This window comes from Dicentrarchus labrax, unplaced genomic scaffold (genome assembly GCF_905237075.1).
Source record: "Dicentrarchus labrax unplaced genomic scaffold, dlabrax2021, whole genome shotgun sequence".
Lineage (NCBI taxonomy): Eukaryota > Metazoa > Chordata > Actinopteri > Moronidae > Dicentrarchus > Dicentrarchus labrax.
In genome coordinates, this window is record NW_026136712.1 from 13,613,616 (window position 1) to 13,633,665 (window position 20,050).

The 20,050-nt window shown below is 38.3% G+C and overlaps 1 protein-coding gene across 1 annotated transcript; it reads left to right on the forward strand.

Moving 5' to 3' along the window:
• The first annotated feature begins 1,045 nt into the window (after positions 1–1,045).
• On the forward strand, positions 1,046–19,212 carry LOC127373262 (synaptic vesicle membrane protein VAT-1 homolog). Its single transcript, XM_051417590.1, has 6 exons — positions 1,046–1,690; positions 8,653–8,860; positions 12,341–12,511; positions 12,741–12,830; positions 13,540–13,778; positions 16,171–19,212. Exons 1-6 carry the CDS (start codon positions 1,292–1,294, stop codon positions 16,360–16,362), a joined length of 1,299 nt encoding a protein of 432 aa, XP_051273550.1. The 5' UTR covers positions 1,046–1,291; the 3' UTR covers positions 16,363–19,212.
• Positions 19,213–20,050: the final 838 nt, after the last annotated feature.

The following is a 20,050-nucleotide window of genomic DNA, read 5'->3' on the forward strand; positions in this document are numbered from 1 at the left end:
CTGCTGTAGGGGGTAAACCCTCTACAGTATAACCCTATGTAAGTTTTTAGACTCTTTTGATTATTTTACTATAATGGTCAACAACTGGAGAACATTGTTCATCCACATGCACCAGATTCCCTCCTGAACAGCAGGTGGGAGCTGAACTGTAGCTGCATGTATTTCCTCCAGCTGCGACCTCCCCTGTCTTCCTCCCAGTACTCCAGTATCCGGGGTTTGAAGCTCTCCGCAGCTCTCTGACTCACATTTGGCCAACAAGACGGATCGGTCACTTTTTCAGCTGCGTCAAGTCAGCCACAAACAGGTAGAGAAACACCGGAAGTTACAAGACTTTGCATTTAAATAAAAGCCATCTCAAGTTATAAAAAAATCACTTCAAACTGGAATCTTAACCACAACCAGGCTCAGGGAGTAATGTTAATATTGTGATCCCTAGATTAGGTTAATGACTACATTTTAATAGGTAATGGGTAATTGTATCGGATTACATTTTTAAAATACCCCCAACAAATACTGAGTACATCTGCAACTAGATAGAAGTTTATTAGCTGTTTAAGTGACATCTAAATGTGATCCTTGTTGTCTATTTCAGATTTAAAAGAACATATTCAGTTACATTCACAGAAATATTGCTTTAATACTTAGGTTAATGTTGGTAATGTGGAAGAATTTCACCCACACAGAGACAAAATGTAATTATTCAAATCTTATTTAGCATTTTATGCACTTTTTAACACATATTTCTTCTATATAATTGTTTAAAAGCAAAAAGCCATGATTTCTTGGGTCAGGATAACCTAATGGCATTGCTATGACTTGTTACTGTTTTTTCTTTCTTTAAATTTAACTTTATTTTTAAAATCACCAGCAAAATCTAGATCGGTTTTTATTGTGAAATCAACTCCTTTTTTTGTTTGTTTTGTTTTATTTTTGATAAATCTAATTGCTTTTGAGTCACAGCCCCAAAAAACCTAAAATGCTCAAACTCTCAAATGTTTTATTGTGAAAATCCTAACCGGAATCAAGGTTTTAATTGTGTCTGTTCTGACATTGGTCACTTGTTGAGCGGAGCGCATACACACACACACACACACACACACAGACAGAGGAAACCACGCAGCAATAATCGTTTTTTACAAAGGCTCGGACCGTCTGTGGTGACGGACACTCATTTCACTTTTCACCAGAAATATTTGTTTTAATTTTTTTTTTCCAAAAGAAACGCCCTACAGGCTGAACTGCCGCTCTGCACTGAAAGCCTAGAGAAGGGCGCACATCACAAGTGGTTATCATGTCTGGCGAAGAGGCTCCAACTCCGCAGCAACAACCTGAGCAGGAGAAGAAACCCGACGAGCCTCCGCCGGCTGCAGCCTCAGACGCACCGCAGCAGGAGGCTGCAGCAGCGGGAGGGAGCAGCCCTGCGGCCGAGGAGAAGCCTCTCTCCTGCCGGGCTCTGGTCCTGACGGGGTACGGGGGCTACGACAAAGTCAAGCTGCAGGTGAAGGCGCAGAGCCAGCCGCAGCTGCAAGCGGGAGAGATCCTGGTGCGCGTCAAGGCGTGCGGGCTGAACTTCGCCGAGCTGCTCGGCAGACAGGGGCTGTACGAGCTGCTGCCCGCCCCGCCTGTCACGATGGGAATGGAGGGCTCCGGGGTCATTGAAGCGGTCGCGGAGGATGTGAAGGACCGGAAAGTGAGTAAAGGCCTGCTGAGTGCATTCACACCCACTAAATACCACTGTGCGCGTAAACAATGTGCAGTCATGTGCTGTGGAGCTGCTGGGGATTTTGATTTAAACCTACATCAGCTGAGTTCACTGACAAGTGTTTGTGGACTGGAGATCCGCACCCTATTGGTCCTCAGTGGCACATGGGTTCTCCTTCCTGGCCAAGACATGCGAGTAATCTTTTCCAAACACTAAACCAGATTAGTGCTCCCCCTGTTTCTTTTGTGAAAGTCGTAGAGAAATCAAGAAAACCTGTTAATCAATGGCCTTTAATGGCAGAAAACAGACAAATCCGTTAGCCTATACTTCACTGTTTATTTGAAGAAAGGTCAATTAAAAAGTTCCTCTAATCTCTTTGTTGGGCCATAATGAAAAAAAGTGGGGGAAAATGGCCAAATGATCTAAATGGGCCTTTAACTAAAGATTATTCTTCTGAAAATGGTGAAAAACACTTTTTTTCCCCTAAAGACCAAGATGATGTCTTCAAATTGTTTGTTTTGTCAGTCCAACAAAACCCCAAAATATTCAAGATTTCCATGAGATAACACACAGAAAAGCATAAAATCCTCACAGTTGAGAGGCTGGAACCAATAAAAGCTTGGCAAAAAAGATACCTTCAACAATGTATTCATCATCAAAATAGTTGTTTCAGCTCTGTATGTAGTAGAACTTCAGGATGTGATTGCACCAAAGAGATTGGGATGAAATCAGGATGCACTGTTTCTAACATCTTCTTATTGCTCATCTTAGCATCATATTCTTTTCCATTAAATCAAATCTCAGTAAGTGTGAACTGTATCATATTGCATTGGTATTTGCTTCATATCTGTCTTTAATTAATCAGATTGTTGCCAATGCGTCGTGATGCATATTGCATCAGCCTCACTGATGCAGATGTACATCTCTAATATTTAATAATTAATTCCATCTATTTGCACAAAGGCATTTTTTTGTCTTTTATCTATGTTTTAAAGCAGTTCTGTGCTGTACGTTGTATATGCAGAATGAAAAAGCAGAACCCTTTTGATAAATAACCTCCATCAGTCCATTGTGGTGTCTTCATTTAAAAAAAAAACTGTGTGAAAAGATGCTTTCTGTCAGCAAGATGTAACATTCTGGCTTTATGAATAGTTACAATGTTTGATTTAGTTTGTCCTTGACGTGTTTAACATTCTTCTTATTGGCACAAGAAAATATTTACCCTCTGTTTGATAAGAGCTTTCCAAAGGTCGAGTTTTATTAAGTTTAGATAATAGAATATTTGTATGTTATGTGTCTGTGCCTCCTTTAAATTTATAAACCCAGATGTAAAAGCCTCAGGTTTTCATGCTATTCCTGCTTTTTGCAAGTGGAAACAGGTAGTAACACCTGCTAGTTGTGTAGTGCTTGTGGTTTTAAATCTATTTGAAGCCTACCTGTTCCCTGCAGGTAAAGCACATTTTCTTGACATACTGCAGAGCTGATCCCAGAGGCCAAAGGCTCCGTTGGTTACACCGCATTTATTTTTTTACAGCATATCGAGGCTGAAACCATATTGACTCACTGCGACTTCATAACACAGCTTTATTTAAAGACTCCAGGTTTCAATTTGAGATTCCGATTTATTTACCTCCACTGGTGCAAAGAATCCAAGCTGCAAAATGTTTTTTTCCGCCATCATTGTTGGTCTTCAACTGGAGTCACTTGTGTTCTGTGTGCGTGTAATCATGCATGTGGAAGCTGGAAAACACGCATATTTCATTCAGTTGACTTCTCAGCTGTGTCATTGGGTTCATAAGAGATGCATTTGTATGTAAATCTCATAAACAGATGACTTCCAGGCAGAACTAACTCAGGCAGTTTTTCTCTCACTCTCCTCTATAATTTTTTTAAATAATTTCATCAAACTGCAGCATTTTTGGTTGAGGAATTGAATAAGTTGAGCCAGTGATTTGTTATTCCTGCCAGTGTTTTTCAAGAGAAATGAATCATTCAGGAAGCTCTGCGCAGTTAATCATTGAGTATCCTTGACCAAAGTTTGTGCCTCTCATATATTAACATTAGATTTGAGTTACAGAGCTTACCATATGGATGGATCTCTTTTGCTTGATGAATTATTTTATTTTTTTTAACTAGTTTCCTTAGTGGCTTAGTTTGCCACCTGGAAATGACTCCCTATCTCCTTGCTCAATTTGTAAACCTTGAATCAAAACCATAATATTTTATTATCGATTATATTGGTTTAAATTGATGTTACTTTCCAGAATTTTATAGTTTCATACAAGACATTTTGTGTTTGTGTAGGTGTGTAGGCTGTAATTTCCAGCTACCTGGATAGGAAATGCAGTTGCGACTTGAGAAACAGGTAAACATAGGGAATATTATTTCATCCAGATAGTTGAAAGAATCTTTAAAGGATTGTGGAAATACCTTCAGAACAGTGTCAAGTCTTGTTAGATGATCTTCTAAGTTTTTGATTATGCGGTATATATTATCCACACGAGCGGATGCTTAGCTCTGTGACTCGAATGTCACAAAACTGGTGATATGTGCATCCACACATGCAGCACCCAAGCTCGTTTTCACAGTACTTCAGTCAGTTGGTGTGACTTGTTTGAAAGAGGATGTTTCACTGCTAGTTGTAGCTGCCTTTTATAAGTCCTCTGAGTGTGAACTTGACCATATTAAGCATTATCATGAGACACAATAACCATATTTAGATGTAGTGTGAACAAGGCCTCGAAGTACTCAAACTCCTTTAACTTGGTGTCAATCTAAATGAGATACTTTGGGGTCAGACATCAGTCTTCTTTTAATCAGACACATATTTTCTAGGTTGAGTTTTACATGTGTTTTATATTATTACTGAAGCTCCTCCCTGTCCCTCTGTGACAGTATGGAATTTCCCTCCCCCTCCTCTTCTTCCTCCTCCACTTGCTACACTCCTATCCCACCCTGATCTCATTCCTCCCTGCATCCTTTTTCTCCATTTTCGGAGAGCAGGAATCCTATAGGGGGGAGTGGTGCGTTCCAACACCTCCTTTCTGGAAGGAAGCAGCAAAACACAAGACACCACAAAACCCCAGATGCAGTAAGCGCAGTAAGCTGTGTGTGTGTGTGTGTGTGTGTGTGAGTGTGAGTGTGAGTGTGTGTGAAATTAAGGATCCCAGCAAGGATAGAGCAAAAAATTTAAAATGTAACAAGCACTGAAATGATGTGGCAAGTGGGGGAAAAAGGTGGTTGGTGAGGTTAGTGTAAGAATCTGGGTGGGACTGCAGTGTACATAGGCACAGAGCGCAGTGGATAATAACATAAAGGGAACACATGAGGACAGGAGGGTGTGGTTATTTCATAAGACGTGCTGGAAGGCAGACAGAGCAGATGTGTTATGTAGGATCCCATTTGCGACTCGTCTTTTTCAGATTCCAGATCCAGCATTACCTTGTCACAGATGTTTCTAGAAAAAATGCATTGACGCTCAATGATTATGGCTCACTTGATTGATATTTTGGAAAGGTGGGAGCAGTCATTTCTGTGTGAAACGGTTCCAACTGGCCGATTTGAAAGAAATACACCATCTGTTCTGTAAATAAACTCTTTAATCAACTTTAATGTAGATGAGAGGATGTGTGGCAATCTGCTGCGTAATGAGCTCAGTACATTACACGCTATTTGGTTAATTAAAGCAGGTGGCTTTGATGTTTTTTATTTTTATTATTAATAAAGAAAAAAACTGTGTATTCAGGGGCCCCCAACAACTTTCAGATGTCTGAAGCTCTTGGTTTCATTTAATAACCGCCTGAGGCCCAAAGAGGTCAAATTATCCAATATTTTACAAATAACAGTCCAAAAATGTAATAAAAATATTTTCCTTTTCAACCTCATTAATCATCTCCCGAAACCCTCAGATTTATCTTCTGACCCTTTGGAGTGGTCTGACACTGAACCACTGGACTACACTGGCTACCTGTATGTAAAATAGTAGCAGTCCCTTAATGGTGCGTACACACATGTTTATATTAAAATTATAAAAAGAAGGAGTATGGGGGTTTAATTTTTAATTAAAAAAGGAATGCCGTGATTGCAATTGCAACCAATATTTCCTGAAAATTGCCATTGTTCGGTTTGTCCTTTCTGGGCTACTGTAGAAACATGGCAGTTCAACATGGCCCCAGTTCCTCTGTAGATAAAAAAGTTTCAATCTAAGGTAACGAAAACACAACATTTCTTATTTTCAGGTGATTATACACTAAATAAAACGTACCTATACATATTATATTCCATTTCTGCCAATAGATCTTCCTAAATGTTAGACACAGTACTTTTTCCAGCAATGTCCATCTGTATGTTTGTTCTCTTTCTGCTTTGGAGAAGTGTTCGCTGTTCTACTTCAAACATCATTTCAGTTACCTCAGTTTATGTCAGCTGTCCAGGAACTGAGCTCAGCTTTTTTAAATTGGCCTCTTACAGTTTTGAGGTCATCCAGTGGGGGTTTGAAAGTGTTTCATAAGACCGAGGGTTGAGAAACTTAATCAACCCAAAAAGGAGCATGTCATCTGAGGTGAAAGTTGAAGCATAAAAACTGGAGATATTTCCATTATCTCACTGCAACAGACATGAAAAGTGTGTGTGTGTGTGTGTGTGTGTGTGTGTGTGTGTGTGTGTGTGTGTGTGTGTGTGTGTGTGTGTGCGAATGTGTGTGTAAATATTTTTATGTGTGTGTCATCTGTCTATTGTCGAGGGGTTGTGTGCAGCAGGAAGTGGGTGTGGATCAGAGCTCTTGAGGCTGTTTTAACAGGAAGCACTGCAGCATTCACAATCAGATCAGGCTTCTTTCCTGTGCCCTTCACTTTTTTTGGCAAGTTTCGCAACACCGGTGATACTTTAATAATAGCACTTCTCTGTGGAAGACAGCAGCACACAAAGCGGGAACAAGATTTCCCATAAGCTGCCTTGTCAGAGCTCATACGAATAGAACCAGTTCAGGCACATGCAGCAGGTTCTATGTTATATTGTTCTGAGGACGGTATGTGTGAAGACAACATTTTTGGATTTGTGTTTTCTAAAACAGGAAAGTAGAAATGTAGAAATTTCACAAAAGCGATACCTGTGCAAATAATATTTAATTCTCAATATGCAACCAAAGTGATATATTTCTGTTAGTCAGTCAAAGGAAAACTATTTTCATTGTTTCCGTCATTTTGTAAGGAAAAACATATGTTGGTTCCAGCTCCTGATATGTAAGGATTTTCTGCTTTTCTGCATCATATGTGACAAAGATAAGATAAGCTGTTTCTTTACTGATCCCCCGTTGGAGAAATTCAAATTAGACACAGCAGAAGTGTAAAAGTACAATAAAGAATAACAAAATAAGAATATTATAAAATATAACAGAAAATGTGACAAAATAGCATTATAATGTTGTACTGTAGTGCTGCAGAGACGCCCTTGCCTACAAATCTTGTTCTCCAGATGTAATATTAATATGATGTTCTTACCATATGGTGCAGCCCTATATATGACAGTAAATCAAATATCTTTTGGTTTTAAAATGTTCGCTAGTTTTGGTACTGCTATTTTGGTTTTGCTTGTTAGACATTATTATCAGTTTCCTGTCCTGTTTTATACAATGTTATTATTGGGAAGGATTTGGGAAAGTGGGGTGGGGGGGTCGGAGACAATGTTCTTGTCCTTGTCATTTGTACTGGTAAAAGAAAACTAATAAACAGTGTTTACATAAAATGTTCGTCAGACGAACAAATGACGTGAATGTGAAGACATTACGTTGGGCACTGGGAAATTGCAATGGGCATTTTATAAGACGAACAATTATTTATTTATTTATTTAATTTAAGTAGTTCAAATGTCGTCCAAATGAACCCATTAAACATTTCAAGAAATTTGAGTTTAGTTGTTATGACAAGGTGACTGCTGTAAAATCATTCTTTTCTATGGATGAATGTGTATGTTGACAGAGCAGAGCAGTAGTGTAATAACTGGCCTTCGTGTCATTTGACCTCAATTTCCTATCGGATGCACTGTGTGAAAAAAAAAAAAAAAAAAAAACTCAGCTCCAGTGTCTTAAAGGCATACTATGCAGTTTTCCGGTTTTGTCAAACAGCTAGCCCTAGAGTCGCTGCGGAGTACTTGTATTTAACGGTAACTGTCATAAATACCACTCACCAGAGCCATCTCTATATACGGCTCTGCGTCTCTGCACTCACGGCCTGATCCCCTCCCCCCTGTATACCGGTACATGTTCAGTATGGAAGCGTCGGACATCGAACAGGCAAAGATAGACTCCGAAGATGTCTACTTACCAGGTAACGTCTGAGTGAATGCCTGCTAGTGTCTTCCATTGAGGCTGCTTCTTATGTCGCTGATTCTCGCGAGATTTGGCGGGACGCCACCTTTCAGACTTGCATTGCTGGTTCTGCCAGCGGCGTCCCTCTCCTGCTTTGCTATCAGGATGATTCAATATACTACGAGTTCGTTTACCATCGAAATGACTTCGAAGCTGTTATATTAAGGTAAAAATCTTGCATAGTGTGCCTTTAAACTCAAGACAAGAGAGAGGATGTGCAGACAGAGGAAACTGAGCTCCTGGAAAAGGCAGTGCACAAGATCTGTATTAAACTCTTTCCTTCACTCAGAGAGTCAGTTCCCCTAAACCACATGATATTGAATTAAATGTTTAAATATCATTTTTCACTATTGTGAGCAGTGAAATTGCATTTTACCTCCATCGAGTTGGAGTGAAGACATAAATCTCACAGCTAGATATCTCTGGACAAATTAAACCAAAATCTATCTGTAAGCTGATGTCAAGAACTTAATAAACATTAGGAAACACACATTTCTGCTGCTGCACTGTTTTAGTTTGACTGTTTCCCTCAGTAACTTGGTCCTGTGCCTCCTCCCTCACTCTCTTCCTTTTTTTCCTCCTTCAGGTGGGAGATCGCGTCATTGTGATGAACCGCAGTGGCATGTGGCAGGAAGTGGTTGTTGTGTCCGCTAACCACACCTTCCCCATGCCCGAGCAGATGAGCTTTGAGGAGGGTGCTGCTCTTTCCATTAACTACCTGACCGCCTACATGATGCTGTTTGAGATGGCCAATTTGAGGCCGGGCAAGAGTGTTCTTATTCACATGGCAGCAGGTGAGGCACACACCGTACATACTAATGCAGTGAGGGCTATTTTGAATACTGGATCATTTCCCCCAGATGAGTCCAAACGGAGTCTGCGGTGTCTGACACATTGATGAGCAAACATGTGTTGAAATGCCCCTTCCTTTGGCTTAATCAGTGTCAAATATGACAGTATAATAATGAGATTCATCATTTCTGCAGTTAAATTCAAGTTGCAAACTGCAACAAAAGTTCTGCTTCTCTTTTCTTGTGGTTTTTAAATGTTATGATGCAATGCAATGCTGAAGCCATTAACCATTTAATCAAAAAGATGATCCACAGAAAACAACAAACTGACAACAAGAGCAATCCTTTAATGGGTTTAAGTTATTTATCAAGCAAAAATGCAAAACCTTTGCTAGTTATAGCTTCTTGAATGTGGTGACGTGCCACTTCTCTCTGTTTTGAATCCATGTAAATTGAATGTGTTTTAATTTTGGACTGTTACTTGAATACAATGTCAAGGTGACACCTTTGACGCACGAAAACTGTATTTCTGACATTTTCATATACCAAACAATTACGAGAAATGAATCAAAACATGAGTCATCTCCTCAGCCTACATCAGTGGGCTCCACCATATTGGATGGTTGGACATAGAGTCTCCCCTGCTGATTTAATTATGAAATATAACAAACATCTCCCGCAGTCTCCGGGGTAACCTGTGAAGAGTCGCACAGCTCGTTCACTCCAGGTCACTAATCACTTCTCTGAATGCAGCCACATTTCTGTGCTGAAAATCAGCCATGTGACTGTGGGTCATAGGTAAAGTAATAGTGTGTGTGTGTGTGTGTGTGTGTGAGATGGTCTCATAAAAGAGTATTCATAACAAACAGGATCATTATCAGGCATGGTTGCTTTGGCAACACTTGACATTTCAAAAATGAAGGTCCAACAGCGTAACAAGCAATTATGTCTCATTTACTGTAGAGGATTGTGTGTCCAGGTGTTTAAACCCACCAGTCCTGGTAGTATTACATCAGTCGCAGTGATATAGTGAGATAGTTCATTTGTATCTTTTAAAGGCCCTGAAAACACATTTTCTCAATCGGCTTCTCGCCGTGAACGATGGGATCCAACATGAACCTTCTATCTGCTGGAGTTAGAACAGTTGTGATTATTTCACATAAAAGGTGTATTTCTCATCATCAGAGCACACCCACACTTATTTTTTTCATGAATATGAAATGTCATAGAGAAAACACTTTGATGGCATGTTTACAAAAGCTTTAAACAATGACACAGTGTCCACAGGGAGTAATCAGCTTGTTTCTGGTGTTGAGTTATACTTCAAAATATACATAAATTGATAAATCCTCTTAAAGGTTCCGTTAAAAAACAACAATTTTTAAATTCTGAGTTTGTACCGGGGCATCCTGCTGGGTCAGTGACGTCAGAAACATCCTGTGCCAAGTAAATGTCATGACTTTCCTTTGAATTCAACCTGCGTCATGTTGTCATGCTATAATTTATGAAAACCATCTCATCACAAGATCTATTTAGTAGCCTCTCTGATGCTTTTAATCATATCACATATCCTTCATCACCAGGTGGAGTTTAATTATCTATTATTTTTTTCATTACTCTAAGGACCTCTCGTCTATGTCAGCTTAACAACTGAGGTTCAGAGTTCAAGCTGAAAAGTTGAAAGCTAATAAACAGCTACTAAATGGACTTTGTATTGAGATTGTTTTATAAACTGTGGTGAACTCGCATTCTTATTTTAGCTGAAAATCTGATTTAATTTTCTGATTGATCGCACAGTAACCGTGCCTCATGGTGCTATATCTGATCAACATTGTAACCTGAGCGGTAGAGACACACCCTCGATGTGGTGGCTGTTTGTTGTTCCTCTCTTGAGGGTGTGACGACTACAAAACCTTTTCAGATGGGTGGTGAAACATTTTCAAGAGAGCATTTTTTTCCAGCTCATTTGTTTAATAATGGTAATTATGAGAACATCAGAGTGCTGGGAATTTTTGTGCCCGAATAATTTCTCAGTACGTTAGGTGGTAATGGGTAGAAGAATGTTTTGTTATCTTAACCTAGATTGTTTGTGTTGTTGTTGTTTTATTATTCGCAGCATCTATATTGGAACGATTTACTATGTATTCAGCTTGCTAGAGATTTGCATATCAACTCAAATGACTCTTTCACCTTTTTAAAGACTTACAATTCTTCATGCCATTTTTTTCACCTTTAGTTTTGTTATTTATTAAAGTCTGAATTCAACATTAAATGTTGAATTCGATGTCAAAGCCGCAGTAAATGAGATAGCTCAGTGTTTGTCAACCACTCTCGATTCCAAGTGTCTGTCAGCATCCACCATCATGGTCCAGTGCTCTTCTACATCCCCCCCTCTCAAAGGCCATGCTTCAGTGTTGAGTGGGCGGGTGGCTGTCAGCTGACCTGTATGAATCAGCCACATGAGGCCTGGGTGATGAAAAGGGCAGGGAGGATTACTGGTGTGCTTGCACACCCAGGCAGACATGATGAAAAACCTTTCATAGTAAACAGTACAAGGCCATAGAGAGCAGAAATCACTGTCAGCTGTTGCAGCTTTTGTTTGTTCCTCTGAAAGTTTCAGACACTATGAAAATCACATCACCACGGTAGAACTGAGTTGTTGTTATTAGAGATTAATCTAAATCCACCACTCTTTAAATTCAATCTGATGTACATGTATTATCTTTTAACCCCCTGAAATCCAGTTTTCTCCGATCAATTCCCCCCAAAGGTTGAAAGATAATCTTTTTCTGACTGTCTGACAGTAACACATATACTGCATATTCTGTTTTGGTTTGTTCCAACACTACATCATTATGGCATTTACACTGTGTTTTTTCATCATTCAATCAAATGTAAATTTGTTTATTCACAATTTTTAAATTCAGCAAGATGTAATTGAATTTAAATCCAATCCACAAATATCAGTATAAGGATAATAATTATTTGGATTTAATCGAGTTGGTGTGCAGGTACAAAAGCTACTCCTGTCAGACACTGACTGTTAATGGCCTTGCATGTATAGTATGTATAACTATACTGCTCTGTGTCAGTTTGTTACAAAAGGGCACAACAAAAATGAATAAATAATAACAGAAGATTTTATTTAAATCTGAATGCATATGTTGGTGTTTTAGTGGCAAATCACCTGATCATAGCTTTGTGAATAAGGTATTATGAGTGAATGAGTATGTTCAATCAACTCTGGTATTTTTTAGCTTAGTAAAGCAGATATGAGTCATCCAGGAAGTAGCTTTATTCATCGATTATTTTTATTAGATCAGCACTGTGCTATTACAGCACTTAAAGCCCTTCACTGTTTGATGATTAAATCACATAGTGTTTCAGAGAGGGCTCACACAGAGCTTGAAAAGCTTTAGCATGAACTCCTGCAGTTGCTGCTATTCTCATTTTTCTTTGTGCTGCTGGTCTGCACATCTGTAGGTGGTGTTGGTATCGCTGCTACCCAGCTGTGTCGGACTGTGCAGGATGTGACTGTTTTTGGCACAGCATCAGCCTCCAAACATGAGACCATTGCCCAAGGTGGGGTAACTCACCCCATCGACTACCGCACCAAAGACTACGTGGAAGAAATCCGCAAAATCAGCCCAAAGGGTAAAAAAAACACCCACAACATTGTCGTGTTTGAGAACGAAAACACAAATCCTTCCCTTTTCTTGCCTGACCACGATGAAGAAGTTCATATTTTCTTATTTCCTGTTAATAATATTTCAGTGTCTTTTTGTTTCCTGAATATGAAGTTGATATAGAGACATAAAACAGCTCCTTATATTTATTTTTCTGTCTCATCTATGCCCCTTTTCTTCATTGTGTCTCTCTGCAGGAGTGGACATCGTCCTCGACCCTCTTGGTGGTTCAGACACCCAGAAAGGTTTTAGTTTGTTGAAACCTATGGGCACGCTTATAGTCTTTGGTAAGACATTTGGAAACAAAAAAGATGTTTTATATGCATTTGTTGAGTCTGATCTTGCTCATTTTATCTCTATTTAATTTGAACTTACTTGACTTAAATGGTGGCTAACAGAAACATTTACATTTACTCAAGTACATAAAAAAAAAATCTTATATGTGATATATTTATAGAAAATATGCACTTTTGCAGATTAAACTATAAAACTGTATAAAAGGTAGTTTAGACTATCTACCAGCTACAAAAGTAAAATACTATTTATACACTAATGCATCAGTTATAATAATCCAATAGTATACTGTAATATATACTGTAATAGTACACTCACAGGGGCTATTTTTATGTGTTATTATTTTCAAACGGGGCAAATCAGCAACATCAGATAGATCATATGGCATTGTAGAGTCCATTTTTTCAGTACTTTTAAATGACATTTTCAATGCAGACTTGAAAATGACTCAGTGTGTGTGACTCAGGTGTGAGATTTGATGTAGTAGCCTACATCTCTCACACTCACACCTCCCAAAGAAATCTTCTTTCTTAAAAATGTAACAGTATTACCTTACTCCACCGTGACAAGCAATGTCATTTGTTATTTTTTTCGTGCCTCATACATTCCTATATTCAAAATTAAATTGGAAAACAGCTTAATTAGAGACCTTTTCCTTATCTGTAATATTGAAAAAATAATTTATTTTGTCCGCCATTGTAGGTGCAGCCAATTGTGTGACAGGCCAGAAGAAGAACCTGTTGGCCATGGCAAAGACCTGGTACCACCAGCTCTCTCTCACCACGCTGAAGCTGATGCAGAGCAACAAGGCCGTCTGTGGCTTCCACCTGGGCTACATCACTGAAGAGGAGCTCTTGAGCAGAACTATGTTGAAGCTGCTGGAGCTCTACGAGCAGGGGAAGATCAAGCCCTGCATTGACTCGCGCTACCACTTTGAGGAGGTTGGTTTGATTGTTTTTAAGTATAAAAATGTGAAAGAGGTATTACTTTTTGGGGCATACATGGTAGCACTGAAAACTGAACCTCAGAGTTAGATGAGAAGATCAATACCACTGTCATGTCTGTAAGCTAAATACGAGGCTATGGCCAGGAGACAGTTAGCTTGGCTTAGCACAAAGTCTGGAAATAAGGGGAAACAGCTAATCTGTCTATGTTCAAAGGTAGAAATCTCCATTTCAGCACCCCTAAAACTCCCTAATGCGTGATCTCATTTGTTTCAGCTATACAAAAAACGTAGTTAATAATTAATTAATTTGCTGTTTTATGGGTGGTTATTTACTGGGCTATTTCTTAGATAGTTAATTAGTCTCCACTGGTTCCTGGAAACTGCTCCAGGCCAAGACATAGTCCAGCACATATAATCTTAACTTGTCTTTTTTTTTTTAATGGATTAAACAAAGGAGAAGTAACAGGTGGTGCTGGTAGATTTTGAGCCATTTCTGCGGTGGCGTCTCCCTACAGTACGTGCATGTTTCAATGCAAGCTGTTCAAGAAAGTGTAACATTTTTTACTTTTTTAGTTTGTATGTAACACTACTTTTACAACAAGGTCTAGGAAATCTGGAAGAACCTGTGCAGTTTTCAGCTGCTCCAACAGTAGTGGCAAACGTTGGAAATTAACTGAATGTTAAACACACAAGCTTTTACTTCATGAAGAGTGCTCCTGTCTGAGACCATACACTTTACATAGATTACCTGGCTGTGCAAGATGTTTGCAGGCCAGGTGATAAATTAATTAATCTTGATTACCTATGAACAACATGAATTTATGAATTGGAAAAGAAAAGAAAAAGTTTTAATTTAACTTTTCTGTGATGATTAAATTGAACTTTTGATTGATTGACTGAGCTAGCTATCTAGTACAGTACTATTACTATTTCTGGCTATTGTCGCAACAAATGTTAAACTAACAGGTACAATTTGATAAGTCACCTTCATCAGTAACTGGGGGCCACTGCCTAACGTCGTCAGTCCAACTACCCATGCTGCTGTCACGCAGCAGTCACTACGACATATATTGACATATTTGTTGTACAGACATGAGAGCGGTATTCTCATGAAACCCTCTGCAACAAAGGGAATAAGAGTATTTCCCAACATGTAGAAAATGTCCCTTATGATTTGAATGCAAAAAAAAGTCTTTAATGTTTTCTCAGCTGCAAAGTTGCAAAGTTTTCACAGAAAGACATTAAAATGAATGTGGCTCCACCGTGGGAGTGAAACAGGAGCTCCACTGAAGCTTCTTCTGCGTCACAGCCTGAGAAAAACTCCCTCTGGTGTTTTCCTCTTTTCCATCACTCATGTTATGGTAGACGAGCCAACCTCCGTCCCCCCATCAGATGAGTTGGTACTTAAGGGCCGTTGCTAGGTGATGGTCTAAATTGTTGCCGTGGCATCCACTACTTACGGGGATGTCTTTGTTTTGAGTTTCTCTGGCTGGCTTCAAGGATGGACAAGAGTGTGATTATCCTGGCAGTGAGTTAGCAAGCAGGAAACAGACAATAGCTGAGGCAGGAAATGATAGGAAGTGCAGATGATTTATGGCCAAGATTCATAGCATAGATAGCCATTGTTTACCTTAATCTTCCTCCTCATTTTAACTGATTGGTCATTAGTGTCACTGTGAAACTGGCCCAATTAAAACAGTCTTCAGGAGATTATTTTTCAGCTTTTGTTAACTAAGGAAACACGCCGCTGTTTTTGATTTGATTGATTTATGGATCTACAAGACACATTAAATCCAAGAGATACCCGCATATTGTATAAAATACATAACACTAAGATGTTAAAAAGACAGTAAGAAATGTACAAAATTCAAATTAAGCAATAAAAATTTAACACAAAGATGAACATGGATCTCAAAATGCTAAAACACAACAATAATAAACTTATTCTCTAAGTGATCTAATTGATCACTTAAATAACCTGTTTTTGTTCACACTTAAAGCTCCTCTAATCAATACTTTCACATTAACAATAGATCATCTCATCAGCATAATTTGCAGACTGATCAAGCAGGTGAAAAAACTCTCTGACTAGCTGGTGAACGTAGCAAGGATGTATCAGCTAAAGAGTCAGATATTGCCCTCAGGAGTGGGTGGAGACCAAAACGGAGCTAAAACGAGAGTGAATATTAGACTTCATCAGGTGGACATATTGACTTTATAAGGTGAATATATGTCAGTGTTGTCTTTACCACTTGTCTCAACTGCAGCTACTGATTTTTTTTCAGGGTTTTAGTGACTCACATTAACAGAGATTTTTGGAGGGGTTTAAATGACAGACAAAAACCTATTGTGCACATCCGTTCTGATTCGTCTCTGTCTTTTCTCAGGTGGTGGATGCCATGAGGCGTATGCACGAACGCCAAAACATCGGGAAAGTCATCCTTCTTCCTGAACCTAAGAAAGAGGAAGAGAAGCCAAAGTCCGACCCTGAGCCGGTTGAAAATGTGGAAAAAACTGAAGCTGCCGTCAACGAGAAGAAAGAAGAGGCCACGGAGGAAGTTAAAGCAGAGAAAGATTGAGTAAGAGTGTTTATCTGAATGATATTTTCAAGCAAGTCCGCAGTGAGTTCCCTGTTATTAAAAAAAAAAAGAAAGAAAAGAAAAGAAAAGCAAGATGCCATAAATTCTTTGACTGTGTCAGTGTTTTCAAATGTTTATGATAATTTTTTTTGTGCAATATGTCTGCAGTGTAGTGTCTATGTTGGAGGATACTTGTGTTTGAAATAAAAATGATCTGTATTCTGTTACATCACATGAGAAATAATGTATTCTGATTACATATGGTTGTTAAAAATGACAAAACGATGGGTTTCTGGCTTCAAAATGTTAGGGTCCACATGGCAACAGTGCTAACGAATCAGCATGGACAGTAGAAGAAGCGTTGTATAAAGAAGTTAAAATGAATGCAGCCATCACACCTTGTCATGATTAAGATTACACATCATGCATTGTAGCCAACATTATATGTACTTCATTATATTGCAGCACGCAAGAGGAAAGCTTAAATAAGAAATTTCCCGTACAGTCATTTGAGATATTATTCATAAAATATCTTAAATGAGTTAAAGACGAATATAGTCAGTTTCTATAAAATGTTTGTATGTTATTGAATGATATGCTTAATAGTGTCTTGTGTCAAAACAAAATTGTGATATTTCATAGCTTTCTTAATTAATTTGGGATCTAATGAAAGACACTTATTCTTAACTGTACATACCGGCTCTGATTCTGTCCAGAAAAAGTACCATAAAATCTGGCAGCATAATTTGAATGTAATCAGAATACATTACTGAGCTTTGGTAATTCTTTGAATCCTGTTACAGATTATTAATTTGATGATGTGATGATTAATCAAATGTGCTAACCCCAGCCTGTTCTATCAGTAAATATCAGCGTAGTGATCAGTGGTCTAGTTTCATGCATTGTGATGCACTACTCAAATTTAAGTGTAATTATGAGATGAAAGTGTGTTTTTACATTCTCGCCTCTTTGATGAATGTTGTGAGACAAAAGCCCAGGTCACTATTGTATTCTAGTTTAATTGTTATATTTTTCTCGCATATATGTGCCAAGTTTAAAAGCCAGCTTTAACCACTGCCGTCAAAGCCAACTGTGAATAACAATTAGCGGGACTTCCCTGCCCCTGCCTTGGCACTCATCACTCGTGGGTTTTCTTCCAAACAATGTCATGCTGAACTCAAGGTAAAACTGTTTGGCAAGCCATGTGAATGCAGGTTTTCTCGCCTTGATTTTTGTCCTGTGATTTAGCTGCTTTCTTAAATCCTACATTCGAAAAATCAATGTTAGTATTGCCATGTTTACAGAACTACAGTGTGTTAATGGGATGATGCTTTGCTTTTATGCACTTTGTATTACTGTGCTCAATACATATTCATGTTGAAGCTCTTACGGTATAATGATGAATTATTAAGCTTCCATTGTCTTCACAGTGATAACGTTTATGATTTTATTTTTATTGTTTGCATATCTGTTCCTTTGAATGACTGGCCTTAAATAGCGGAGTTTGGGCTCAGTTATACAGATGCTTTGTCCAGCTGTGGGTGTAATTCAATGCTGTGACGCAGAAGACGCTACCAAAGCACAAGAGAAAGAGTTTTCCCTCCATCCACAGCAGAGCAGCTTCTCACATTCCTCTCCCCACCCTCTCAGTCCTGCTTTCTGTCTCTCTCTGCAGCTGAACTCTCTTAAACCTCTCCAGCAAACATTGTTTTGATTTCTAAAAAGCACTTGTAACAAAGTATCACAGATAATGCTTTATGTTATTTACATTTGTGACATTTGTGTTTTTTATTTTGGCCACTTGGACTTGGAAGTATTGTTAAGTTTGGCCAGGTTTCCATTCAGAGTGTGAAGTAAGATCTGATGTGGATTTTGAGTGGGAACTGGAGTCGTCCCATTGTGAGTTCTTCTTTATTTTGGAGGTGTTGCTGTCCTTATTGATGAGCCCACGAGCCTGATGTTTGCCTGCATGGTACATGGACCAACCAAGACTTACATTTCAACTACTGAACCAAATGGTAGAGGTGTTTAACCAATAAGCATGTTGAGTTTTTAATATGAAAAGTGAGCAGATTAGTCCCCAGATTTTAAAGAGTAGTTGGTAAAGATAAGATATATAAAAACACATTGAAGCCTCTTTGCAAATATGTAATGCTGAAAGATTTGACACATTTAACTGCAGTTGCAGTGAATATAACAACAAAACTATATTGTGTTAATGTGTAACATTGAAAAGTTGAACGTAAGAAAAGTGTCATATTTCCTATAATCATTGCACAATAGTATACATAAACTCAGTATTCACACGTGCAGTGAGTGACATCTAGTGGTCAGGGAAATATTGTGCCTTTCAATACTCTCCATAATGTTGCCTATGTACAAAATGTACTGTAGCCTGCCTTATCAAACATAAAACATCATTCAATAAATGCTAGAATGGAGAGTTACCTAATTACAACTGATCCTCCTCAGTTCAACAAATGTTTTAGTGTTTCAAGTAAAAAGAAAATATTAAGCCATTCAAAACAATCAAAAACTTCATATTCTGCTCTATTGATTATAAGATTTTAAATAATATTATAGCTGTTAAAATACTCTTATCATAACCCATTATAATAATGACCTGAGCCGATTCAAGCACACTTTATCGCTCATTTGTGCTTAACATGTCTACAATAACCATTGCATATAATTTGCAACATAAAAAATATGATTATGTCAATGTGTGCTGTTACTGAAGGAGTGTTATTGCAATCATGATGTTTTGCTTTTAATTTTTTATACACACTTGCCTTCTGTGTTCATATGGCACTAACCTGTCTGTATTATTAAAGTGTTCCTTTAAGCTTGTGAATGACTACATTGATTTTGTAATGGTTAAAGGGACAAATTTGCCATTTATTAATGTGTATTTACCTGTTTTTATTTGGTTAAATAATATTCTTAGACTGCATAGCAAACAGCAGAGGTCCTCATCTGGTACAGAAAACTCAGAAAACTAATGTCTACCACAACTGTGTTTTTGCATGTTATAACTCATTTAGTATGAATGACACAGTTTATATAGAGCAGACCAAACACAACCATCAGCATTATCTTTTAACTTAAATTTAAAGAAACAGAACCAGATGAAAACTATTGAAGTTATATGTTAGCATTAAAAGAATAAGCTGTAGTAATTTGGGCCTTACATATATAAAACAGTGTGTCTGTGTTGTCAGTACAGAAAAACCAAACCGGTCTGAACCATTCTGAGAAAATGGAGGGTCTAAGGCTTCACATCTAATTCCAGCATGTCTGCTTTTCTTCTGATTCAGCTTCCTGTTGTGTCCAAGAAACCAAAACCTGTGAGGAAGTTCCCATGACCATCTCATGATCATGGATGACTGTTGTGGGATTCTTATAGCGGCCAGGGCTCTGTTCCAAATGTGGTTGAACTAATCCAGGCTAACATGCTGTTATCAGGCTAAAATAATCCAGTGAATGCTCACTCAGCTAATTTGGTTCTTTGAATACAGTGTGAGGATTGATTTGTTAATCCTGGATGAGGTTATCTTGAAATGTATCCTGAAACAAAGATAGGGTGAGCAGAAAGTTTAAACCAGTGTGTTATTGATGAGGTTTTCATAAATTGGTTTAAAAGAGGGCTTTTTATAGGGATAATTTTTATCCGTCTTTGAAAATGAAA